The 23,807-nt window shown below is 42.0% G+C and overlaps 1 protein-coding gene across 1 annotated transcript in view; it reads left to right on the top strand.

Annotated features, from left to right (window-relative positions):
• Positions 1-23,807, top strand: part of Gabrr1 (gamma-aminobutyric acid type A receptor subunit rho1) — a 40,087-nt gene that overhangs the window by 5,715 nt on the left and 10,565 nt on the right. Inside the window, exons 2-7 of the mRNA XM_087188018.1 lie at positions 14,369-14,422; positions 15,392-15,410; positions 16,447-16,451; positions 16,485-16,591; positions 18,235-18,302; positions 19,259-19,482. Of these exons, the coding sequence (XP_087044144.1) occupies positions 14,369-14,422; positions 15,392-15,410; positions 16,447-16,451; positions 16,485-16,591; positions 18,235-18,302; positions 19,259-19,482 (477 nt within the window). The remainder of the gene's footprint in view (positions 1-14,368; positions 14,423-15,391; positions 15,411-16,446; positions 16,452-16,484; positions 16,592-18,234; positions 18,303-19,258; positions 19,483-23,807) is intronic.

A 23,807-nucleotide genomic window follows, 5' to 3' on the forward strand; every position in this document is an offset into this window, starting at 1 on the left:
ATTACATTTTCAATTTCATTGGTTGATATTGGGTTGTTCAGAAGTTTTAGGTCTTCTTTGTTCAACTTTGGTAATTCATATGTATCTAGGAATCTGTCCATTTCTTCTGTGTTGTCCATCTTATTGGCGTATAGGTTCTGGAAGTAGGTATTGATGATCCTCTGGATTTCTGCTGGGTCTGTTGTCATTTCACCCTTTTCATTCCTAATTGCATGGATTTGGGCCTTTTCTTTCCTTTTTCTGAGAAGGTTGACTAAAGGTTTATCAATTTTGTTGATTCTTTCAAAGAACCAACTCTTGGCTTCATTGATTTATTGTATCGTTCTGTTAGTCTCCATTGCATTGATTTCTCCTCTGATCTTTATAATTTCCTTCCTTGTATGAGCTTTGGGCTTGTCCTGCTCGTCTTTTTCTAGAAGCTTGAGGTTCACCATCAGGTTGTTTAATTGGGATCATTCTGTTTTCCTAATATGCGTATTCACTGCTATGAATTTCCTTCATAAGACTGCTTTCATTTTGTCCGATAGATTCCGATATGTTGTATTGTCATTGTCATTTAATTGAAGGAACTGTCTGATTTCTTCTTTAATTTCCTCTGTGACCCATGGGTTATTCAGAAGTGTGTTGTTCAATTTCCATGTGTTTATGAAATTTTTTGAGTTTCTTTTGCTATGGATCTCCAATTTCATCGCACTATGGTCTGATAATATACAGGGGATAACTTCAATTCCTTTGCACTTACTTAAACATGTTCTATGTGTGAGTATGTGGTCTATTTTGGAGAATGACCCATGTGCAGCTGAGAAGAATGTGTATTCTGATTTTGTGGGGTGGAAGACTCTGTAAACATCTGTTAAGTTCATTTGTTCAACAGTTCAATTGAGTTCTAGTATTTCATTACTTATTTTTAGTCTAGTTGATCTATCTATTTGTGACAGTGGGGTGTTGAGGTCCCCCACTACAAATGTATTAGTGCATATATGGCTTTTCATGCCGGTTAGTATTTGTTTTATATAGTTGGGTGCACTAGTGTTTGGTGCATAGATATTTATGATTGTCATCTCTTCCTCTTGGATTCTTCCCTTTACAAGGATGTAGTGTCCTTCTTTGTCTCTCTTAATTAGCGTTGGTTTGAAATCTACTGGATCTGCCAAGAGGATAGCTACTCCTGCTTTTTTTCAGGTTCCTGTTGCATGCAGTATTGTTTTCCACCTTTTAACTTTCAGTCTATGAGTTTCCTTTTGAATTAAGTGTGTTTCTTGGATGCAGCATATCCTTGGATTTTGCTTCTTGACCCATTCTGCCAGTCTATTTCTTTTGATTGGTGAATTGAGACCATTAACATTGATGGTTATAACTGAAACATATTGACTTGTCATTGCCATGACTTTTTCTTTTTGTTGGGTTCTCCCTCTTTCCATTTAATTTCTTGTCATGCCAGATGGGTTCATTGTGCTTTGCTTCCTGGGGTTGTGATCCTCAATGTCTGTTCCTAGGATATTGTGTAAAATTCTTTGGAGTGCTGGTTTGGTATTCACAAAGTTCCTAAGGTGCTCTTTGTCATGAAAGTATCTTATTTCTCCATCCATTTTGAAAAATAGTTTTGCAGGGTACATCAATCTGGGTTGGAGGCTGTTTTCTTTTAGGGCTTGGAATATGTCACTCCAAGCTCTTCTTGCCTTGATGGTTTGTGTTGAGAAGTCTGCTGTGATTCTGATGGGCTTTCCTTGTATGTGATTTGTTTCTTTTCTCTGCTTGGAGAACTTTGTCCTTCTGCTGTGTTTCTGGAATCTTAGCAATTATATGCCTATGTGTAGATTTTTTTTGATCAAGGCTATTTGGAGTCCTAGATGCCTCACTTATCTGTATGTCAAGCTCTTTTCCCCTGCTTAGGAAGTTTTCTGCCATTATTTCTGTGAAGAGATTTTTTATGTCATCTGCACTCTCTCTTGTTTCTTCATTGAGCCCAATCAGTCTTATGTTATTCTTTTTTGCATCATCTAGCAGCTGCTGGATTGATTTCTCATGTTCCCTTATAATTTTGAAGCAATTTTTCTTTTCCTGGTCACTAATTGCAATCTTATCTTCTATATCTGAAATTCTGTCCTCACATCGGCTCATTCTGCTGTGTAGACTTTCAGTGGAGTTTTTCATGTCCTGGAAATCTGTTTGTATCTGTTTTATGGATTCCATTTGTTTCTTATGTTGGGATTTCATCATGTTCCTCAGCTCCTCTCTAGATTTATTAGTCATGTCTTGCACTAGGGGCACAATTTCTCCTGTTATCTGAGAAATTATTTCTGATTTCATTTTTTCCAGATCCCCTTTTGTTGCCAGTTCAGTGGGTCTAGGTGGTTGAGTATCAGAGTGTTCCATCTCATTTCCCTTTGGGGTTGCTGTAGGTGATCTGGAAGTCTGGTTTTGAGACTTATTTACGTGTTTTCTCATTTCGAGTGGGGCAGGGGGCTGTTAGCGCCTGCACGGATTACCTCCTCTGAGCTGGGTGAGGTGGGACAGGGGCCAGGAGCAGCAGTAGGGATGGTAACCCAAAAGCCCTTTCCTGTGGGCTGGGAGCAGCCAGAGGGATGGTTGCTGGGAAACCCCTTCCTTTGGCCCAGGAGCAGTGGGATGGTGGCTCAGAAGCCCCTCCCTCTGGGCCAGGAGGGGTGGGAGGGATGGTGGCCCGGAAGCCCCTTCCTCTGGACCAGGAGCAGTGGGACGACGGCTCAGAAGCCCCTACCTCTGGGCTGGGAACAGTGGGACTCAGTACCTTGGTCTGGTGGTCTGGTGTCCTCTGCGTCTTTGTAGTGTGGAATCAGGTGGCTGCCTGTCTGCAGCGGGGTCATTAGGCATCTTCTGTGTGACTCAGGACCTCGGTAGGGTGTGCACAGACCTGCCTGTCTGCAGGGGGCTGATTCGGTGTGTTCTCTAGTTTTCAAGTTTTGAAGAACATCCATACAATTTTTCAAGGACCTCCATGCAGTTTTCTATAATAGCCGTAATAATTTTCATTCTCACCAATAGTATACAAGGATTCTCTTTTCTATGCATCTTGTCCAGCACTCATCATTTGTCTTTTTGATGTTGGTCATTCTGACATGTGCGAAGAAATATCTCACTGTGGTTTTAAATTGTGTTTCTCTAGTGATTAGGGATATTGAGAATTTTTTTCATTTATCAGTTGGTGATTTTTATGTTTTTTTTCTTAAATTGGGGTTCTTTGGGCTTTTAAAATCATTTTGGAGGTATGGGATTTCACTGTGTTGCCCAGGGTGGTCTCCAACTCTTGGGCTCAAGCAATCCTTTCATCTCTTCCTCCAGAATATACTAAGGATTTAAGGGCCTCACACATCAAGTGCCCTACAATGGAACTACATCCCCAGCCTCTTAAATTTTATTTTTAAATTTTTTGTACCAGGGATTCAAACTTGGGACCTTGTACTTGCAAGGAAGGCAGGGCACCACTGAGCCAAATCCCCAGCTAAATTTTATTTTGAGACAGGGCTTTTCTAAGTTGCCCAGCCTGAGCTCAAACTTGCTATCTTCCTGCCTGCACCACCTAAGTAGCTGAGATTACAGCAGTGTACCACCATGTCAGTCTCCAGTCTGCCCTGCTAAAAATCTGGGGTGGGGGGGTGGGGGGAGGGAAGAAAAGAAAAAAACTCTGGGGATTTTTTTCTTGCTATTGAGTTGACTTCCTTGTATATTCTGGGTAGTAACTTTCATTCTGTTAATTATTTCCTTTGCTGTGCAGAATCTTTTTCGTTTGATGAAATCCCACTTGTCTACCAGGGATCAAACTCGGGACCTTGTGCTTTTGAGGCAGGCAGCAGAACCATTGAGCTACATCCCAGCCTTATAATTATTTAATTAGATGTATCTAATTGGATGTATCCTGGATCAACTGGCATGAGATAATTTAAAGCTTTGGTATATTTAGCCAAATTTCTTTCCCAAGTGAAAAGTGGACCCACTTTGTACCCAATCATACAAGTTAAATTCTATTTTTATGTGGCCTATCCTTTTAAAGAACTCACTTAGTTTCATCCAGACTCTAAACCATAAACTGCTAGTAAGTTGTATCGAGACTCCTTTCCATAGTTCATGCTAATAAAGTAAGAAGCAAGATTAATACAGACATATGGGGTAAGGCAGCCACGGTGACTAGGGTACAAAATGTAAGGAGATGATTGTACAAACATAGGGGTGACTGTCCCTTTAAATATTGTTCTGTGAGCATCTCATTTGCTTTCCCTCAGCTATGCCCTGGGAAATAATTCATGTTTTCACAAATCCCCATGGGAGGCATAATCAGATAGGACCCTGTCTTCATGAATCATACAGGGTAAAGATTAGAATTCTACAACATTGGGCTGTGTTTCTAGAATGAATCAATGCTTACTGTCTCCTTGAGAAGAAAGAAACAACCTGTCTTATACAACAGGCCCCTGAAAATACCAGCTCAGGCCTTGGGAGGGCAAAATGACCCTACCAGAGCCAGAAGAACCATTATCTGACATTGTTTATTATATCAATAAATTCACAATATATTGAGAACCAAAGAGGATCTGACCAGCAGATTTCCATTTCCAGTTCAGAGAGCTTGCTTGCTGCCTTGGTGTGTGGATGGGAAGGGTTTGAGAGAAGAGAAAGAAAGAAAGTAACTCAGAGTCTATATCTGAGACCAGGTGAGATACAATGAAAGGCTGAGCTAGGATAATATCAGTCAGATGAACAGGGGTGGGAGAGATGGAGCTCAGAGCTTTGAAAGAGCTAGACTTGCCAGAATTTGATTGGCCTTTGGGTGAGAGAGAAACTGCATATTTAAATTTTATGATTGGGTTGATGTGGTGCAGGGGGTAGACAGCAGGAGAAGGAGCAGTTTTGAGAATAAAGGGTTCAGTAGACCATACAGACCTGGATGGACTTGCAAGATACCTAGAGATGCCTGTTGAGTTGCAGGAGATACAGGTCTGCAGCTCAGGAGGGAAATTGGACCAACAGATGAAGATTTAAGGATCTTGAGTTCAATCTCATAAAGGGAGTCCTCATGATCAGAGGTGAATGAAGTGCCCAGAGAGATCACATAGCATGAAATAAGAGTAAGGCCAAAGAGATCTTTTCTGGGAAGCCTTCCTTGGCCTGCCTCTCAAGTCTCAGGTGATTTACTTCTGTGCTTCCCCAACACTCAGCCATGCCTCTTTAGGAGGACTAATCATTAGCATTGTCTTTTTCATCTCATTTGTTACTACTTCCAGACTATGAGTCCTTCAGGGCTCAACCTGCACCATTTATCTTTGTTTCCCATGGTCAATTGCAATGTCCAATACTTGGTAAATGCTCAAGAAATGCTGGGCATAAGTAAATGAGTGAATTCTACCCTTTGCTAATCCTGTACTTCATTAATTCATCCATCTATCCATTCCTTCAACAAATATCTATTGAGGATCCTGTGCTCCAGTACTGTGCCTATGGCTTGAGAGACAATGGTGAACAACATAGACCTGCTCCTTCCTCCAAGGCATTGACAGTCTAGTGCAGGGAGACAGACATTCATCAAATAACATTTGCAGAATGTCAGACCTTCAAGGACCTTAAAACTCCCTTGTTTTATAGATGAGAAGGACAAAGCCCAAAAAGGTACAAAAAACTTGTGCCATCATCCCACAACATACCTGGAGTTTCCCACCCTTCAGTTTTCCACTTCCTGTACACTCTCCATCATAAATTGAAAACAGACATTTATATTGATAGATACAAAACTTAAATTGAACCATGAGAAAATGTTTTTAGTAAGTCAAAAACTGAATGTCAGCTGTTTCACGTGGTTTAAATTAATGTTTTCTTGCTTAATCCTTACTACAATCCTGTGATTAGTGTAAGTTAGTGTTATTGCCCCATTTTATAGGAAATAGAGGTGCACAAAGATCAAGTAACCAGCCCAAGGTGAAACCCTAGTGTGTGGCCTCTTTGGGAGTCAAACTGACTAATGCTAAACTTGCGCTCCTTCCCATACTGTAAGCTGCCTCATCAAGTAAGTGTAACTTTAAGCAAGCAATTGGAACCCTTGACAATGACATTCTCCCAAGCAGCCTGAGTGGTTACTCACCCCCTGCTGTGGGGCTGTGCTCTCTGTTCCAGTCCCCAGGAAAGAAGAGCCAGGTAGAGAATTTCAGTCAGCACCTTGACAGCGACAGCAACCTGGGCCTCTTCTTGACAAACATACTCGTTTTCATTTGTTGTTTTGTTATTTGGCAGATGATACATTTAATTGTGAGAATCTCAAAAGAGATTTACCAAGAGTTTTAACATATTCAAACTCACATGAGCACATAGTGAATAGAATTTAATCACTAAACAAAGGTTGCTCATAAAGGAAGTGATGTTGGTATGGGAGACAAATGATATGTAAAAGTAAAAAAATAGTCCTTTCTATAACAAATGGGAAAAGTACAATCTGTTCTGTCAAAGTGAGTAGGTGGAAAAAATTCAGAGCTCTAAATTTTAAAAAAGTAACCCAGTGTCTTCCAGAGAGAAAGCATAGAAAGCTTACATTCAGAACAATCCTAAAATTCATATGGAGCCAAAAGAGACTCAGAATAGCAAAAGCAAGTTGGGGCAATAAGAGAAAAACAGGAGGCATAGCAATACCTGACGTCAAGCTATACCACAAACCAATAGTGATAAAAACAGCATGGTACTGGAACAAAAACAGATATGTGGATCAATGAAACAGAATTGATACAGAAACCTCTCCAGACATATTTAACTATTTGATCATTGACAAAAGGTCAAAAGCATATTTTGGAAGAAAGATAGCTTATTCAACAAGTGATGCTGGGAAAACTGGTTATCTATTTGAAGAAGATTGAAACTATATCCTTATCTCTCAGCATATACTAAAGTTAAAATAAAAATGGATCAAAGATCTAAACATTAAACCAGAAACATTAAACTTACTGGAAGATAAAATAAGTAGAACACTTGAAGTCGTAGGTGTAGGAAAGGATTTTCTAAGTGGAACCTCAGTTGCACAAGAAATAGCAGCAAGAATCAACAAGTGGGATTATACAGACTAAAATGCTTCTGCACAACAAAAGAATCAATCAGTAGAGTGAAGAGATAACCTTCAGAATGGAAAAAAAATTTGCCAGTTACTCCTCAGACAGAGGACTGATACGTAGAATATACAAAGAGCTCAGAAAATTTAACCACCTAAAATTAAAGACCCAGTCAAGAAATGGGCAAGAGAAATGAACAGACACTTCACAGAGGAAGAAATACAAATGGTCAACAAATATATGAAAAATGCTCAACATCTCTGGCCATTAGGGAAATGCAAATTAAAACAACATTAAGATTCCATCTTACTCTGCAAAGGATGGCAATCACAAATACTGGCATGGCTATGGTGAAAAGGAACCCTCCTGCATTGTTGGTGCCAATGCAAACTAGTTCAGCCACTATGGAAATCAGTACGGAGATTTCTCAAAGAATTGAAATTAGAAATTCCATATGACTCAGCTATTCCCCTGGTAGGTATCTTACCCAAAGAGCTTAAGTTATCATACTACAGTGATACGTGCACACCAATGTTATAGAAGCACAATTTATAATAGCTAAATCCTGGAAGCAGCCTGTATACCCATCAACAGATGATTGGATAAAAAAATGTGGCATTTATATAGTGGAATATTACTTGGCTATAACAAGTGACAAATTTGAAACATTTGTAGGAAAATGGATGCATCTGGAAAATATAATGTTGAGTGAAATAAACCAGACATACAAGCTTAAATACCATATGGTATCTCTCATGTGAATGAGTCAAAGTACAAACAAAAAAAAGATAAAGGATGGATAGAAAGGAACAAGGGGATGGATCACATGAAATAGGAAGTGGACCCAGGGAACAGGGGTGGGAGGGAGGGGAAATGAGAGGAACAAAGATGTTCAGATAACCCCAATTAATGCAAACACTATATGCCATACAATAAGCTAAGACAAATAATATCAACAGGAATGAAAAATGGGATAGGAGAACTGGACAAGGAGTGAGGGGAGAGGGAGGGAAGAGGGAAAGGATTTTAAAAAAGAAATATGCTGTAATATGTATATGTAACCATTCCCCAAGAAGATTGTAAACTACATGAACTGCAAACATGTACAAATAAAATTTAAAAAATTTAAAGAAACAATGAATTAGAAAGAAAGAAAAAAAGAAAGCTTCTATTCAGGCACATGTACAAGGAGGAAAAAAAAAATAATGGTCTAGATTGAGATGTTACCTAAAAAGCAAACAGACAAAAATACTCTCAATGTACCCTTATTTCTCCCAGGAGGGTAATGGCAGGCTAGGTTTATGTGTTAGTGAACAATCAGGTTGGTAGGAACAGAAGCCAGTGAAGGCGGCAGAGAAACAAAAGATGACCCCAAGATAGGACAGAGCTGGCAGTCAAAGCTTGGCTAGTTGTACCCACACTATACAGCCACTGCTCTCCTTTGGATCCAGACAACACCTCAGAGCTCCTTAGACACGCAGACCTTGGGTGTCAAGGAGAGTTTATGCTCTGTATTAGTCAGGGATCTTCAGGGAAACAGACTATTAGTGTGTACATATGTACATCCACATCTATCTATCTATCTAACATACCAACAGTATATATATATATATATATATATATATATATATATGCACATCCATATACATCTATCTACCTATCTATCCAGCCATCCATCCAGCTATCCATCCATCAGTGAGGGAGAGGGAGTGAGGAGAGATAGAGACTAGGATATATGCGGGGGTTGCCAAGTCTGAAATCCGCGGGGCAGGCACAGGCTGGAAACTGGCAAGAGCTGACACTGCAGCCCTGAGTATGAAGTCAGACTCAAAGTAGAATTCCTCTTCTTTTGGTAAACTTCAGTCTTTTTTTCTAAAGACCTTCAACTGGTTGGATTGGATTAGGCCCACTCCATTATGAAGGGTAATCTACTTTACTCAAAGTCCACTGATTTAAACATTAATCACATCTTTAAAAATACCTAGATGTTTAATCAAAAACTGGGCACCATAGTCTAGCTCTGTTGACCCATAAAACTAATTATCACACATTCTAGAGACTGTGACTTGAAAAGCAGATTACTAGTTACCAAAAATCCGCCAAGTAAGGAATGAAAAGGGATAAACCATTTAAATCCAATGAAAAATACAGGATACTCATTATGTGGAAAGGTGCAGCTTTTACAAAATTCCAAGAAATGGAGTTAAAAAAGTAGTTTGAGAACACTCATGAAATAAAGAAGAACTAAATACAAAGCTACAGTGCTGCTGGTGGGTCTCTGTGGAAACTGATACTTACATTGATGGAGTTTTCAGCCTTACCTTCAGCTAATAGGACTTTAGCTATGACATCCCTCACACCTCAGGGATGCTGCTACTTCTTGGAAAGACTTGAAGCTCTCTAAGATACCTTGCAGCCCAATCCTTCATTTCACAGATGAGGAAAAAACCTCGAGAGAAGAAGCTTACCATGTCTCCCAGCAGTCGAAAAACCTGGGGTTTGGAATAGCATGCTAGCTTCCTAACTGCCTACTGTCCTCCTGAATCATCAGGTCATTCCTCAAAGAGCTGCACAAAGATCAGGGTGTACAGAATGCCATAGCAGGGTCACTTGTGGAGAAACTAGGGACCAGCACCTGTTATATCAGGTACACAGGGAAGTAAACCCAGAGGGTCTGACCTAGGCTGTTCTCTGAGCTGCTGTCTCACTGGTTCAGCCATGCTGGCCTCCTCATCAAGGGAGTTCCATCTCATGGCCTTTGTCCTACTTGTCACCTTCTCAGGGAAGATTCTCTGGCCACCTACATAAAACAACCTCAGCTTCCAATGCCCACACCCTAACCCCTTATCTGTTATCATCAGAGCTTAGAATTCATGTGCCCATAAGGTAAGGTAGAGCCCAGTTTGTGTGCCCTTGAAGATTTCCTTTGGGGTACAGCTTGGGTACAAACAGCTATATCCAACCCCAATAATTTTTCAGCAAGCCTGAAGAGACAGTGGTAGGAAGTCTGCCTACATACAGTAAGAAGTACAAGCTCTGGAACTTGGCCCTGCAATGTACTTGCTCTGTGGCCTTGGATAAGTAACCTCACACCCTTGAGGCTGTTTCTTCTGTACCACAGAGTCAGTTGTCTGACACTTCAGGTTTGTTACCAGGATTGTGTGAGCCAATGTATGCATACTTTGACTATTGTAAACTCAGTAAACTCACAAAGACTTATGCCATCCTGTGCTGGGCACAGATGAGACAAGTTTGGGCAGGCCTTTATTCTTAGGGTTTTTTTTGTGTTTGGGGGACAGTTGTACTATAAGGCCCTGTGGAAATACTTCCCTTCTCAGCTAACCTGGAGGACCCTCCCAGGAATGTGAACAGGTTAGGGTGTCTTGCTCTGCCTGAACACACACCAATCTGATGTCACCAACATGATCCAACACAGTAATAGTCCTGACTTGTTTTGTAGTCAAAGTTCTAGAACATGGCCAGGAATCAACCTGGAGCTTTACCCTAGCTGTTTGCACAGTAATCTTTGATGAATATCAAGAAAGCATCTCTCCATCTCTAGTCTTCTGGGTTCCCTCTTATCTTCCATGTTTTCTTTGCTGCAAGGTCCTTAAATTTCATGAGATGTCATTTATCTTAGTCTGTAGGCTTGAGTTCCATTTTAAAAAATTATAATCTTCAGCAATGGCTAAACTGTGGAACCATCTAAGGAGGAAGGAAGGCTGTTGATGGCTGGGTCACCCTCAGACCTCTGATTTAGTTGGTCTGGTGTGTGGCTTGGTATCTGAACTCCTCAGATGAATCCCCAGATGTGCAATCAGGGCCGAGAGCCAGATGATTTCATGCTCTTGTGTTCACTATCCTATGGTGTAACTAATTTTATACTTTCTTTTCAATTTGAAGAGTATTCTCTTTGACAGGGAATATAACAATAAAATTAGATTCTGTTAGCAGACTCTCAGCCTTATTGTCATTGTTAACACTCATATCTTCTCCAACCAGCATATTTCCTTCTCCTGACTCTCCTGGCTAGATTGCACCTTTATAGAATTTGAGTTATCTTGCACATGTCTCTTGAATTTATAGAATTTGGGTTGTCTTTCACAGATCTTTTGAATCTCACCTCATATAGGCAATGGCTTTCTTGACATATTTTTTATGGGTCCTCTCAGATCTCAGGAATACAGTGCTAGGTGTGTCTATAAGATCAGCTTTACACATTGCTGAAGGGCTAAAGAGAACTATAAGATAGAGGTCCTCTTCTACTGAACTCACCACAGAGTGAGAGATAGTCCGAAAGACACTTCCATGCAGGAGAGCACTTCCTAATGAAAGTACACATGTAAAGAATTCAGTGGGAAGGAGAAAAGCCTAGGAATACTTCCAGGAGGAGGTGGCGCTTGATCTGGGAGTAAGCCAAGCTGTCTAGATAAGCAGGGGTATGACAAATGGTAAGTAGGACATTTCAAATAGGACATCAGGAGCAAAGCATAGTGATACAATTGGCAATTGAAAGAAGTTAAAATAGAGTGGAGCAGAGGCTGGGAAGATATGTAGGAGCCTTCTTATGGGATTCCTATGTCCAGATTCTATGGATTTGACTTTAAGGGTGAAGGGTTTTAAGAGAGGAAGTAGCATGATTGTGACTTTTATTTCCCAGTGATGGGAAAATGGATGGGTCAGAGAAGGGCAAAGCCAGAGGCAGGAAAACCTGTTGCTTCTTTTGTGAGAAATAATAATGCATAAGACAGTAGGAGTTGGAATGGAGAGGGCAGAATAGGGCGAGAGAGGACCAGCTGGCCAAGTGGTATAGGCAAAGCCCTGGCTGAAACATTCAGGGTCTCTGTCCACACCGGAAAATGGCACCCCTACGAGCAGATACACCTCCAAGCAGTTGAACCAGGGCTGCATTCACAGTAGTTGTTCTCGGTGGTGCTGGGTGAGGGTAAGAAAGAGAGGGGGGATGAGATATAGAGGATGACTGCTGGGTCACTTGGATTACATGCAAGAATTTCTTTCACTGGTGATTACAAATGGGAAGAGAGCAGAACCATTTTCATTAGCTAGTTCTTGCTATCTTGTTAAAATTAACTTCTCTATCTTCTCAAAGATGGTGTAGTCAGCAAAGTGAAGTAGAACTTACCAGGTGCTCTGGTGGTGGCTAAATGAGCCCTCCAGCAGCCCTACATCACAGGCCCCAACTCTCACTCCACCTCCCAGAGGATTCACAGAGCTGCTGTGGGAAAACATCATCCACATACAGACTTACTAGGAACTTACAAGAAGTAGACACCAAGAAGTCCCTAGGTGGGAACCTTTCATTCCATCCAAAATAAAAGTGAATGTTCAAAAAATATCCATCCTCTGATCAGTGCCAAGAGCTGTCTCAAATGTCACCCTATATCATCTTAACTTAGGACATGTCTATCCTTTCTTCATACTTGCCCAGGGTCTCATTCAATAAACACTTGGTGGCACCAATTTTCTGCAAGGTCCTACTAACTTCTACATAAGAAAAAGACAAGCTCAGACCTTTTGCACTGAACCTAAATTCCTGCCAGGGGGAGGCAAGTCTCCCAACAAGATGCGGTGGCCACCTGTGCTTCTAACCCCTGGGACAGAACCCCTGGGTCTGACTCCTGGCTCCATTGCTTTTAAAAGTTATTGAAATCCTCTGTGTTTTAGTTTCCTCCTATATAAATTAGGGAGAATAATAAGGCCTGCTTCACGGGGTGTTGTGGTGAATAACTTAATACATGTCACATGACTTAGAGTAATACCTACTAACCAGCAGTGTTAGTTGTTCCTATTATTTATTTGGTGTTATAGTGTACTTCATTTTGACATTAATAATCACACCCATGGCTAGTAAAAAGATGCTAATGACATGAAAAAATATACCATAATCTTGAAACTTGAGTTTAAAAGCAAGTTACAGTATGTTTTCCCTCTAAGGGTCTCTATGGAATGATGAGGATTATTTTTGTGTTGCTTACATCTCCTTTATGCTTAATCTATTCTTTAATTGTTTTTACATGGGTATTTAGAAATTTAACAACAATGGGAAAGACTTTAGGGATCCTCTGTATCAGTCTTTCCTAGGCTAGAATCTAAGCTTCACAAAAGCAACAGCAAGGGCAGCTCAGAGCGTGACAAACCTCCCTGTTTAGTCAGTGTGCAGTTCTGTTACAGTCCTGCTGGAAGCTAAAGGTAGAGGTGGGCCAATACTCAGGAGGCTGGGGTGGGAGGATTACAAGTTTATTGTCAACCCTGGCAGCCTAGCAAGACCCTCTCTCAAGATAAATTGGGTGAGGGGATGTAGCTCACTGGTAGACCCTCACCTAGCATACTTGGCGCCCTGGGTTCAATCCCCAGGATGAAAAAAAGGAGGAGACTGGCCAAGTTTGTTTTCTATTTGACCTACTTGTACAATCTCATCCATCTCTCTTTCCAGGTGCCTATGTTAGGAAGCTGATTCCTTCCTTCCTTCATTTAACAAGCGTTGAAAATCCACCGGGCCCAGCTCTGTGCAAGGTGCTGGAAGTGAAGAGGACTCTGCTCTCAGTGGCTTATCCCCCCTCTAGTCTTAGATTTCCCCTCTCCTGACTCAGTCCTGAACAGCTCACACCTGTCTCTGGTCCACTTTGCTACAGATAACATAATCCCTGTACATCCACCGTAATGTGTCCCAGTGTATCAGTGGGTCCCAGCAGAAAACAGTACTACTGCACTCAAAAGGCTTAACTAATGATAGTGGAATAAAAGGACTACTCACAGAGATGTGGGCAGTGAACTAACCAGGTATGCTCATGCCAGTGCTCGGAAGAGCAGGCAGCCATGCCTACCCCGGGCAAAATAACACAAGCATTGCTAGTGCCTGGCATCAAAGAGGGGAGAGAAAGAGGAATAAATATTCTGACTTCTCTTTCCTCTTCCTGTTTCATCTTACAGCATGAAACCATAACCAGAAGACAAGAATGGCCAAGAGAAAACATTTACTAAGTTACAATGTGCAGTCTTTAAGAACTAACCCTCTGCAAAAGTGGGATCAATTTCAGGCCTGGGTCCATCAGTGAGGGGAATATTAAGTCAAATCAAAACAGCTTTTCTGAACAATTACTCTTCTAGTCCCTGTTCCTGTGGGTAGTTGGGAAATGCTCATTGAAAAGCTAAATTGATGCACCAAAGCTTCATTTTTTCCACATTTTATTCTGGTTAGATTTGAGGCAAATCTGGAGGGGAAGGAGTGCTTCATTGGTTCAAGTATCTTACTGTCTCTAGAATGTTTTTATTTTTTATTTTCACAGCAGGCCTCAAAGACAGAGACGAGAACCACATGAGGATGCCCTCAAGCACAGCAGGTAGGGCCATCAATGTACACATACCGCTCTAAAGACATGTCTGCCCCACACCTGTGGTGATTTTCAGCGAGAACCATGAAGCAATGGTGGGAGACAAGAGAAAGGGAGCCAAAGAGGAAGTGGGGGCTCCTGCATCAAGCTGCCTGAGAAAGGGTGTCTGTGCGCAGCAAGGCTTCCCGCCCTTGGTGTTCCCAGCTTCCCCCCCTCACACCCACAAATAGGTGGCCCATCTTCCTTGGCTCCCAGCAGGCACCTCCCTCACTGCACAGGATGCTCCCTCCTTGGCTTCTTCCCTTTGCATACCACTTTACAGTTTGAAAAGTCCTTCCACAAACATTGTCCCCTTCAACCCTCCCACCCCATGTAGTCGCAAAGCTCTACCTTTAATCAGTTGGGAAAACTGAATCTCAAGGAAGAAAACAAGTTGCCCAAATGCAGGTAGCAGGCAGTTTTGGTAAGGGACTGAAGGGTGGGCTGAGCCAGTCACAAGGAAGGAGGAGGCTGTGTGGGCGCACCCAGGATAAAATGCACCCGGGCAGGACTCCCCTCCCAGTGCTGTCTCCCGATTAGCAGCATCAGCAGCTTGTCGGTAATGCAAATTCTTGGGCCTCAGCCAGACCTACTGCATCAGACACTGCAGGGAGCAGGGAGGTTAGAAATGTAGGGGTTTTTTTGGGTACTGGGGATCGAACTCAGGACATTGCACTTGCAAGGTGCCGCTGAGCTAAATCTCCAGCCCTAGAAATGTAGATTTTAACAGCCCTCCAGGGGGTAATGACAAGCCCTCACACCAAAGTTTCGGACCCTCAGCACTGGGGAGAGCAAGTGTGTGTGGTTGCCCCTGGGGAGGACACAGCCTGATGTCAGCACAGGGAGGAGCTAGGAAGATAATTATTTCTGAGGGCTCCAAGGATGGTGCTGATGGGTAAATGAAACATGGTCAAGGCCATTGCAATTTTGCTTGTACAGTAATGGCAAAAGAGTGCGAGTGACTCCATGTTGTCTGCCATAGATTATCCTTTCCAGGAACCTATGTAGTAGAAAAAGAGCAAGCATCTCAGGGCATTCTGGTGTGAAAAACAAAGTCATATTAAATAAAGGAAAAGTATGGAAGAGTTTATATAACATGAACTGTGTATAAAGAAGGAGAGAACTAAGAATATATATTTATATTTATTTATTTCTAAATAAAACCTTGAAATTATACTACAAATGTACTAATAAAAATTCAAAAGAAACTCTAGACACATGGCCTAGGAACCAGTAAGAGAAGAACCTGGGGATGTGGTCAGGGGGTGGGACACAGAGGCAGAAGGGAGTAGGCAGAAGGGGGAGGCTTACTTTTGACTGCATGTTATTTTAAATTGTCAAACCCTGTAAATATATTACCCATTTAGAAAAAGGGAAAGTGAACAAAATTGCCCTAAGTGCAATTCAGAGGCTGCCTCCCGTGGAGATGGGGCAGTTGACTTGAGAGTGAGCCCACCCTTCCTCCACAGAGTGGTCCAAAGAGGTCAAGGCACCCAGGCCCAGCCTTCTGGCTTCCTCTTCAACCCACCTCTCCAGAAATGGCCGAGGCCCTTTGGATGAGTTTAGGTTCATTAATAAAACCAGGAGAAGTAGCTGTCAGTCTTGGTTATGCATTCAAACCATCTGGGAAGACCCCACCCCATGAGCCCAGTGGTGCTTGGGATCAAACCCAGAGCTCTGCACATGCTAGGCAAGTGCTCTACCACTGAGCTGTACTTCCAACCTTGGGAAGTTTTAAAAAAATACCAGTTTCTACACCCAATTCCCAGACCACTCAAATCAGAATCTCTGAGGTCCGGTCTGGGTATCTTTATTTAAAAAACCCTCCATTGTGATTGAGAATCACTGTCTTGGACTTTCTCGTCAGTTTATTTATCCAGGAAACTGGAGAAAGGAACAGGGACTATCCAGTGTCTAAAGGAAAATATAGCACATCCTGTCAAACCTGTCAGGATCAAGTTGGAATGCAAATGGTTTTTATCTGCCTTGGTTAGAATATGTGATCAACCTGTTTCTCCCTGGCCCTTGGTAGCCCAATTCTGAAGCGGAGCCCTGACATCACCAAATTACCACTGACAAAGTCAGAGCAGCTGCTGAGGATAGATGACCATGACTTCAGCATGCGGCCTGGCTTTGGAGGTAAGAAATGTACACCTTGGTGGGGGTGTCTTCTTTCTTAGGGTCCTTCTAGCGTCCATGGGCAGGAAATCAAGCCCAGGAGCTGCCTGGCTCTGCTCTCCCCAGGTCAGGTCTGCTTCAGGTGTACATGATGGATAAAGGACCAAGCTCACAGCACCTTCTGAGTGAGAGCTCTGGCTCTGCTGACACATTCTTGGGAGCACCTGACAGTGGGCAACTAGACTAGGCCAGCCAGCTGCCCCTTGGGCTACTGCTCCTGAGAAGGAAAGCTAAAAATCAGTGAGAACAACAGCTGGCTGTGGGAAGACAGGGCAGCTGCAGCCCAAAGCTGCCTCCTGAAAATGTCCTGAAATTTAGTCCAACAACCTTGGACTAAATTTGCTCTCATCTGGAAGCTGGCAGATGAGCTCTGTATAGAGGATAGAGTGTGGTCTGCTGGGTTTAACTAAATGAAAATAGCTTGAGAAAATAATGACTTGGTGCAGAAAAATGCCAAAGCCCTTTGAAGCTTAGCCTGCAGCTGCCGGGTTTCTGCCCGCTTAGAGTCAGAGGGTTTTCCTCCTTATGGGCTTTATATTTTTTTCCTGGAGAAAAATATTTGCTTTAGAAATCATTCTGATATCTTTATTTCTTCCAATCACCTTTGGCTAAAGGACAAATAGGTAGGGCTGGGGATTTAGCTCAGTGGTTTCGCCACCTGCTGTGCAAGTGTAAGGACCTGAGTTTGATCCCTGGTACCAAAAAAAAAAAAGGGAGAAAATAAAGCCATATTCATATCTAGATCTAAATATATATCTTCCAAAGGACAAATAGGTTCTGGAAAAGAAGCTCAACTCCATAATCTCCTTTTGTTGGATCCATCCCCCCTTTTCATTCCATGATGATTCAAGTGTGCTCCATCCCTGACCCACATACTGACAGTGGAGGAAAGGGGCTGAATCTATTTATTTTACTAAGCTTTCTTATTCCTTATCCATAAGTTTTTATAACCTCAAAATAATACTCAATATAATGATTTTTAAGGCCATCCTGATACATCAGCTGATCTATTATGTAGCAAGTATGCAGATCTGTGAGTTTGATAAATGATTTGAATATGGCTTCAGTTCTGGGTACTGTTAACAAGGAATGCCTCTGATAGCCAGGCAAGAGCTTTCCATGAGGAAAGAGGGTGCAAGTCAGGAAGTAAATACAGAAAGTAAAATGGGTTGCATCATGTTAAGGAATAAGTCCTTAGATCAGACCCAGCCTTTACCTAGGTCTTTATCATAGTTTTAGATGAGTATAAGAAACAAAAATTGAAAGCCATATATTAATCTCATAGTTTTAAAATCATCTGGATGATTCAGACCAAAACACTTTGGCAATGATGAATGTAAATGTATTGTATACCTAAAATGTACCAGTAAAAGAATTTAAGAGAAAAAAAACCACTTTGGAATGGGTACAGAAAAGGGGTGGGATATTCCAAGGAGCCAGCCCATGAGTCCACTCATCTCTGGTTTAACTTCAGGTTGTCACGACCAAACTTTCAAATCTAATATGACTCTGAGGTTCCAAGTTAAACACTTTTTTGCCTATGTCTTGCATGGTTGAAAGTTCAAGTAAAAAGAATGAATACTCTTGTCATGCCGTGTCCACAGGCCCAGCCATTCCTGTTGGTGTGGATGTGCAGGTGGAGAGCTTGGATAGCATCTCTGAGGTTGACATGGTAAGTGCTTCTCTTCCAAGGGCTGTGGGCAGGGAGATATTCATGGGTCTGACCCTGGCTAGACCTCCATGCACCTGAATCCACTTGGTCCCATAATTTCCCCGGGAGGTGAGAATTCCCACATTCATTTTACAGATGGCCCAGCCAGGTTATGACACTTGCTCAAAGCTACCCTCTTGGTAGGAGACAGGGCCAGATGACAAACTTGACCTTTCCCTTTTTAGTACCTAGGATTTTGCTATTGGGATGCATGCTCTGGGCCAAGGCTCCAGACAGAGCTTATAACTGCTGATTCTGTGTGGGTCTATGGAAATGCCAAAGCAAGAGTACCCCCCTTTTTACCCTTTTGGTGGTGTCAGATAAAACACAGAATATTTTACACTTATTTCATGGGACTTTTTAGGACATTATCTTGGTTTTGGTCCCCCAAGAAGCAGACCTGAGACAGGCACTGCAGCATAAGTAGTTTACTGGGGAGGTGATCCTGGGGTACACCAAAACAGAGCCAGGAAGTGACAGGGAAGGGAAAGAAGCAAACAGGTCTGAGCTCCCAAACCAGCCATTCCTCTAGCATGCAATCTGACAGACTCTCCAGGAATGAGCAAAGAAGACAGCTCAGGGCTACAGGGAGCTGGAGCATTAACCCACCACCTTCTCTTGTTGAGGGTGGCTCGAGGGCATGAACTCTCATATACTTGCAGCTTGAGTGTCAGATGTGGGCAGCAACAGCTTCTCCAGTGTAGAGGCCAACACGAGGGTGGCATGGGGTTCCTGGACACTGTCAGCTGCAGGCTTCTGGCTGAACCTCTCTACTTTATTGTCCTCTTCCTCTTGTAGCAAACCGAGGATCTAGAAGCAAGGCCTGGATGGGCTCAGTTTCCCAGCCAGGTGATGGCTTTTTCTGACAGAATCTCCTGCTGATCCTCTGTGGTTTCCTTCTGCCCTCTGCCCCCCAGGACTTTACCATGACTCTCTACCTGAGGCACTACTGGAAGGATGAGAGGCTGTCTTTTCCAAGCACCAACAATCTCAGCATGACATTTGATGGCCGGCTGGTAAAGAAGATATGGGTCCCTGACATGTTCTTCGTGCACTCCAAGCACTCTTTCATCCATGACACCACCACGGACAATGTCATGCTTCGAGTCCAGCCTGATGGGAAGGTGCTCTACAGCCTCAGGTGGGTGGAGGGCATGTCCTGCAGCCTTGCCAAGACAGACATTGCTTTACACCAGCCATTTTACTTTTGGGCTTTGAATATTTAACTTTTCAGCAGCTGCTAAATTTGTTAACATCAAGGAAAATTAACTTTACATATGAGTAGAAATTTTAAAGAATCATTCAATCTTGGAAGTACATTTGGGGAAATTTTTCAAGATGATACTTATGCTTTATGCCTTATCCTATGTATTTTAACTTTTGAAAGTTTACTTTAATAAAAATAATTTAGCTTGGTGTAGTGGCACACACCTATGATCCCAGAACTTCAGATGTTGAGACAGGAGGATTGCAAGTTTGAGCCCAGCCTGGACTACATAGTTTGACTACAGACAAACAAACAAATAAAACAGATTTGCTTTTCTGATCTCTAGTCCCTGGTTTAGGGGGTATATGTTTAGGACTTCAGTTTTAAAAAGTCTTTTGCCCCATCTGGCCAGCCACATGCATATTTTTTCTATCCTGAAAAGATATGGAGCTCTGGGCCACTTTATGACATTATGACATCATGACATTTATGACATTATGAGCATCACTTTTATAATTTAAAGTATAAAATCTTTTCTTCTCATGAGTGCAGATACCTTAGAAATGATTCACTGCTGCTGGGGCTCTGAATCACAGAAGCTGTCCCTCAATACAGCATGCAGCATGGTGTCATTTCCCTGGGAGGGAGAGAGGAAGGGTGGAGGTGAGTTCAGGTCCTCACAGAGAAGGGATGCATTACTTGCTGTGATTTACTCCTCTTGTGTGGCACAGATGGTGCAGTTCAGGTTTATGAACTTGCTTTGGCTTGTGTATTGATGAATGATAAAGATGAACCCACACTAATGTCTAAGAAGAGGCTTCCTGGATGATCGCACAGTTTTATCTTTGGAGTCAGAAATGGTGAGACTGAGTTTCTGTTCACATCCCCTAAAGGAATATTTATAATGACCCCTCAATACTCTTCCTGGCTTGGAATCTAAGCAGGTACCAGACTTAGAGCGAGATTATGGAATTTTCATCTCCAAAGCTTAAAATGTCCTCTCCTATAGGGGGTCAAGGATATTGGGCACGTTCTCCCTGGAATCCTCATTTATGACAGGTTGTCAAGGATCTTAAGGTTCAAAATCCACCAACAAGATAACACAACCCTGGGGTAGCACCAGGGCTTCAAAGAACTAGGCCGTAAAACATGTGACCATTGGTGTGCTAGTAAATGTTTAGCAACTGCTTGTCTGGGGGAAGTACACATAAAGTTTATTATAAACATTAACAGTTTATTACAAAGTTTATTATAAACATTACTGACATAAAGCACATGATTTACATTTGAAATAATACTGAGTAATACATATATAATATTCTTTAGTATAAATTCCATAAACATATAACTTGAGCATGATTGTCTTTTTCTTGTAAAAACCACTACCAGTTTTTATAACTCTATCACCAACAATAGTTCTGCAAAGTCAGACTATAAGTAAATGTTTGTATTCATTATTCTCACTTATATGATTGACAATTGAGTATAGATTTGATGAATATTGGTTGATATTTTTGTGTATATTAATAAGACAAGAATGGGACAATGAAGTACTATGTGGGAACTTTATTCATTCATCAAATAAATAAGCAATATTTTTGCTAAGTTGGATAATAGTTTTCAAATACTGAAAGAATGTTTCTTCAGTGTGCTGCACTATTGAAAATCTAATGATATTAGACACAAATTACTTTTAGTTTTAAAGTGCTTTCTTAGTCTAGACAAGTAATAAACCAATAAATCAAGTCCTGATGTGCTTAGTTCTGTAGAGCGAATACTCCCATCATGGCTGATTTCAAGCTGCTGAACTGAAGTTACTGAGAGCAGAGCTGGGAAGAGACGTGGGCAGCATAGCACTGCATAGCACTTCCACCCTGTGGACACCACATGTGCTTCCGGAGCACAGAGGATAGAGGATGGGGTTATATAATTAGGAAGCAATGAGTTTTGAGTTTTATTCCTTTGGTTTCTAATGTAACTGTCTTAGTCTACTTGTGCTGACATAACACCTGAGTATGAGTAATTTATAAAGAATAAAAATTTAAACTGGATATGGTGGCATATGCCTGTAACCCCAGCTCCTTCCTGAGGCAGGAAGAGCCCAAGTTTGAGCCTTGTTTGGGCAACTTAGTGAGACCCTGTCTCAAAATGAAAAATAATACTAATAAAGGGTTGAGGGGATAACTCAGTGGTAGAGCACTTGCCTGGCATATGTGAAGTACTGAGTTAACCCCCAATACCATAGAAAAATAAATAAATGAAAAGAATGGAAATTTATTTTCTCAGAGTTCTAGAGGATGGGAAGTACAAGATCCAAGTGTCAGTGGCTTTGGTGTGTGGTGAGGGCCTGTTCCTCACATAGCACCTTCTTGCTATGTCCTCACATGGGGGAAGGATGGACAGTGAAAAACCTAGCTGGCTTCCTTTAGTCCCTTTATAAGGGCACTTATGCCATCCATGGGGCAGAGTCTTCATGGCTTAGTCACCTCCCAAAGGCCTTCCTTGCCTCTTAATACCAACACTTTGTGATTTAAGTTCTAATGTATGGATTTTGGAGGGACACATACATTCAAAGCATAGCAACAACTTATTTAATTTTAAATTTAATTTTCAGTAATAGCTCTGTTTAAGAACTGGCTTACAAACTTCTGGAAGAATCTAACAATTGTAGAAGTCTAGTTTAGTGCACAACTGGGAGTGACCACAAGAAGCAGAACAGAGGAAACAAGGAGTGGAAAACCCACTGTGTGTTTAGGAAAACCTCAGTGAGCCTCACCAAGGGAAACACCTCTTCTTGTCTTTGTGCCCAAAGCCAAATTATTTGATTTCTCATTACAAACAAAGGCATATGTTTGTTTAATTTAAATTTTAAAAATGAGGCCTAAGTTACTGAGAACTACCACCATGAGATTTATTTTAGGGACAATGAGGTGCACGTGGATATTGGCAACTCTGTCAGCAGCTGTTCAGCTCCTAAAGTTCATGCTATAGATTATTCTCCCACCTCATCCACTCATTCATTCATTCAACAGATTTTTATTTGTTTTGATTTGTTTTTATGGTGCTGCTGCTTAAACCCAGAGCCTCGTGCATGTAAGCAAGCTGTCTATCACTGAGCTACACCCCAGCCACATTCAACAGATTTTTAATAAGACCCTTGTCAGGTCCTGTCTCAGACTCTGAGGATGCAAAGGTGAGTGATATAGTCACCACTCTTAATGTGACTGCAGCATAGTGGAGGACAGGAGTATAACCAAATGAAAAGAGTGCAAATTGAGATGTGGCTGCCATTGGGTAGGCAAAGGGGCAGGGAGCAAAAGGAAGGGTGGCAAAATCAGAGTGTATTAGGCACCAAAATCAGTGTCCTATGCATCAGAATGTCCTAGGCACCAAGGCAAAATTCGCAAATGAAGTGTTCTATCACAGTAGGTAGATTTTACTAAGAAATGTTGAGAAAGTAATTCCATGGCTTTTGAATTCAAGATATAAAAGAGTTAATGATTGTGGGAGAAAGAAAAGATTTGTGCAGTGTTTCTTGGTGAGTGGCTCTTCCCTGGGACCACTTGGGGAGCTTGGTATGTGTGTGCCTACAGTTGGGGAGCACTGTACAGTTCGAAGGGAGAAGAAAGCTGTCTAGCCACCCTGGGAACAGAGCCAGAAGACCTTGCAGAAGACCAGTGGGTTCAGTCTGCACCACAGTAGTGTTGGGAATAGTTAAGAGTGTGTGGAGTGATGGTGAGTGAACAAAGAGTTGGGCAGGGGAGTTGCTACTGGAGAATTGAAACCTGAAGCATGAGGGTGCCCAGCTAGCTGTGGGCATGAAGATCCCAGGGAGAAAAGTACTGACTTCCCCTATGTGGCAGGTCCATAGAGCATGCAGTCACTCAGCCTGGACACTCTCCTGCCCCACCTCCCTCTTTCCTCTCATTTCTACCTGTCATAGCAGTGATCAGACATGGGCACAAATCAACTGCTCAAATGCCAGTTGTGTATCTCCATGGATGAAGGAGAGCAGAACTCTTTTTTTTTTTTTTGGTACTGGGAATCAACTCAGGACCTTGTACTTGCAAGGCAGGTGGCGGCACCACTGAGCTAAATCCCCGGCCCCAGATCTCTTAATTTGAATGAAATTTCAAGTATTGACTAACATCTCAGACCAAAATGCTTAATATCTGAATTGAGATGTGGCTTGTTACTTATTTTGACTATCACATGAGAGGGAGCAGAAAAAGCGCAGGACCTGCCAAGTTCCCATGCAG

Source organism: Heterocephalus glaber, unplaced genomic scaffold (assembly GCF_053883595.1).
Source record: "Heterocephalus glaber isolate CG9 unplaced genomic scaffold, H.glaber_assembly_v1.0 deba00001523, whole genome shotgun sequence".
NCBI classification, from domain to species: Eukaryota; Metazoa; Chordata; class Mammalia; order Rodentia; family Bathyergidae; genus Heterocephalus; species Heterocephalus glaber.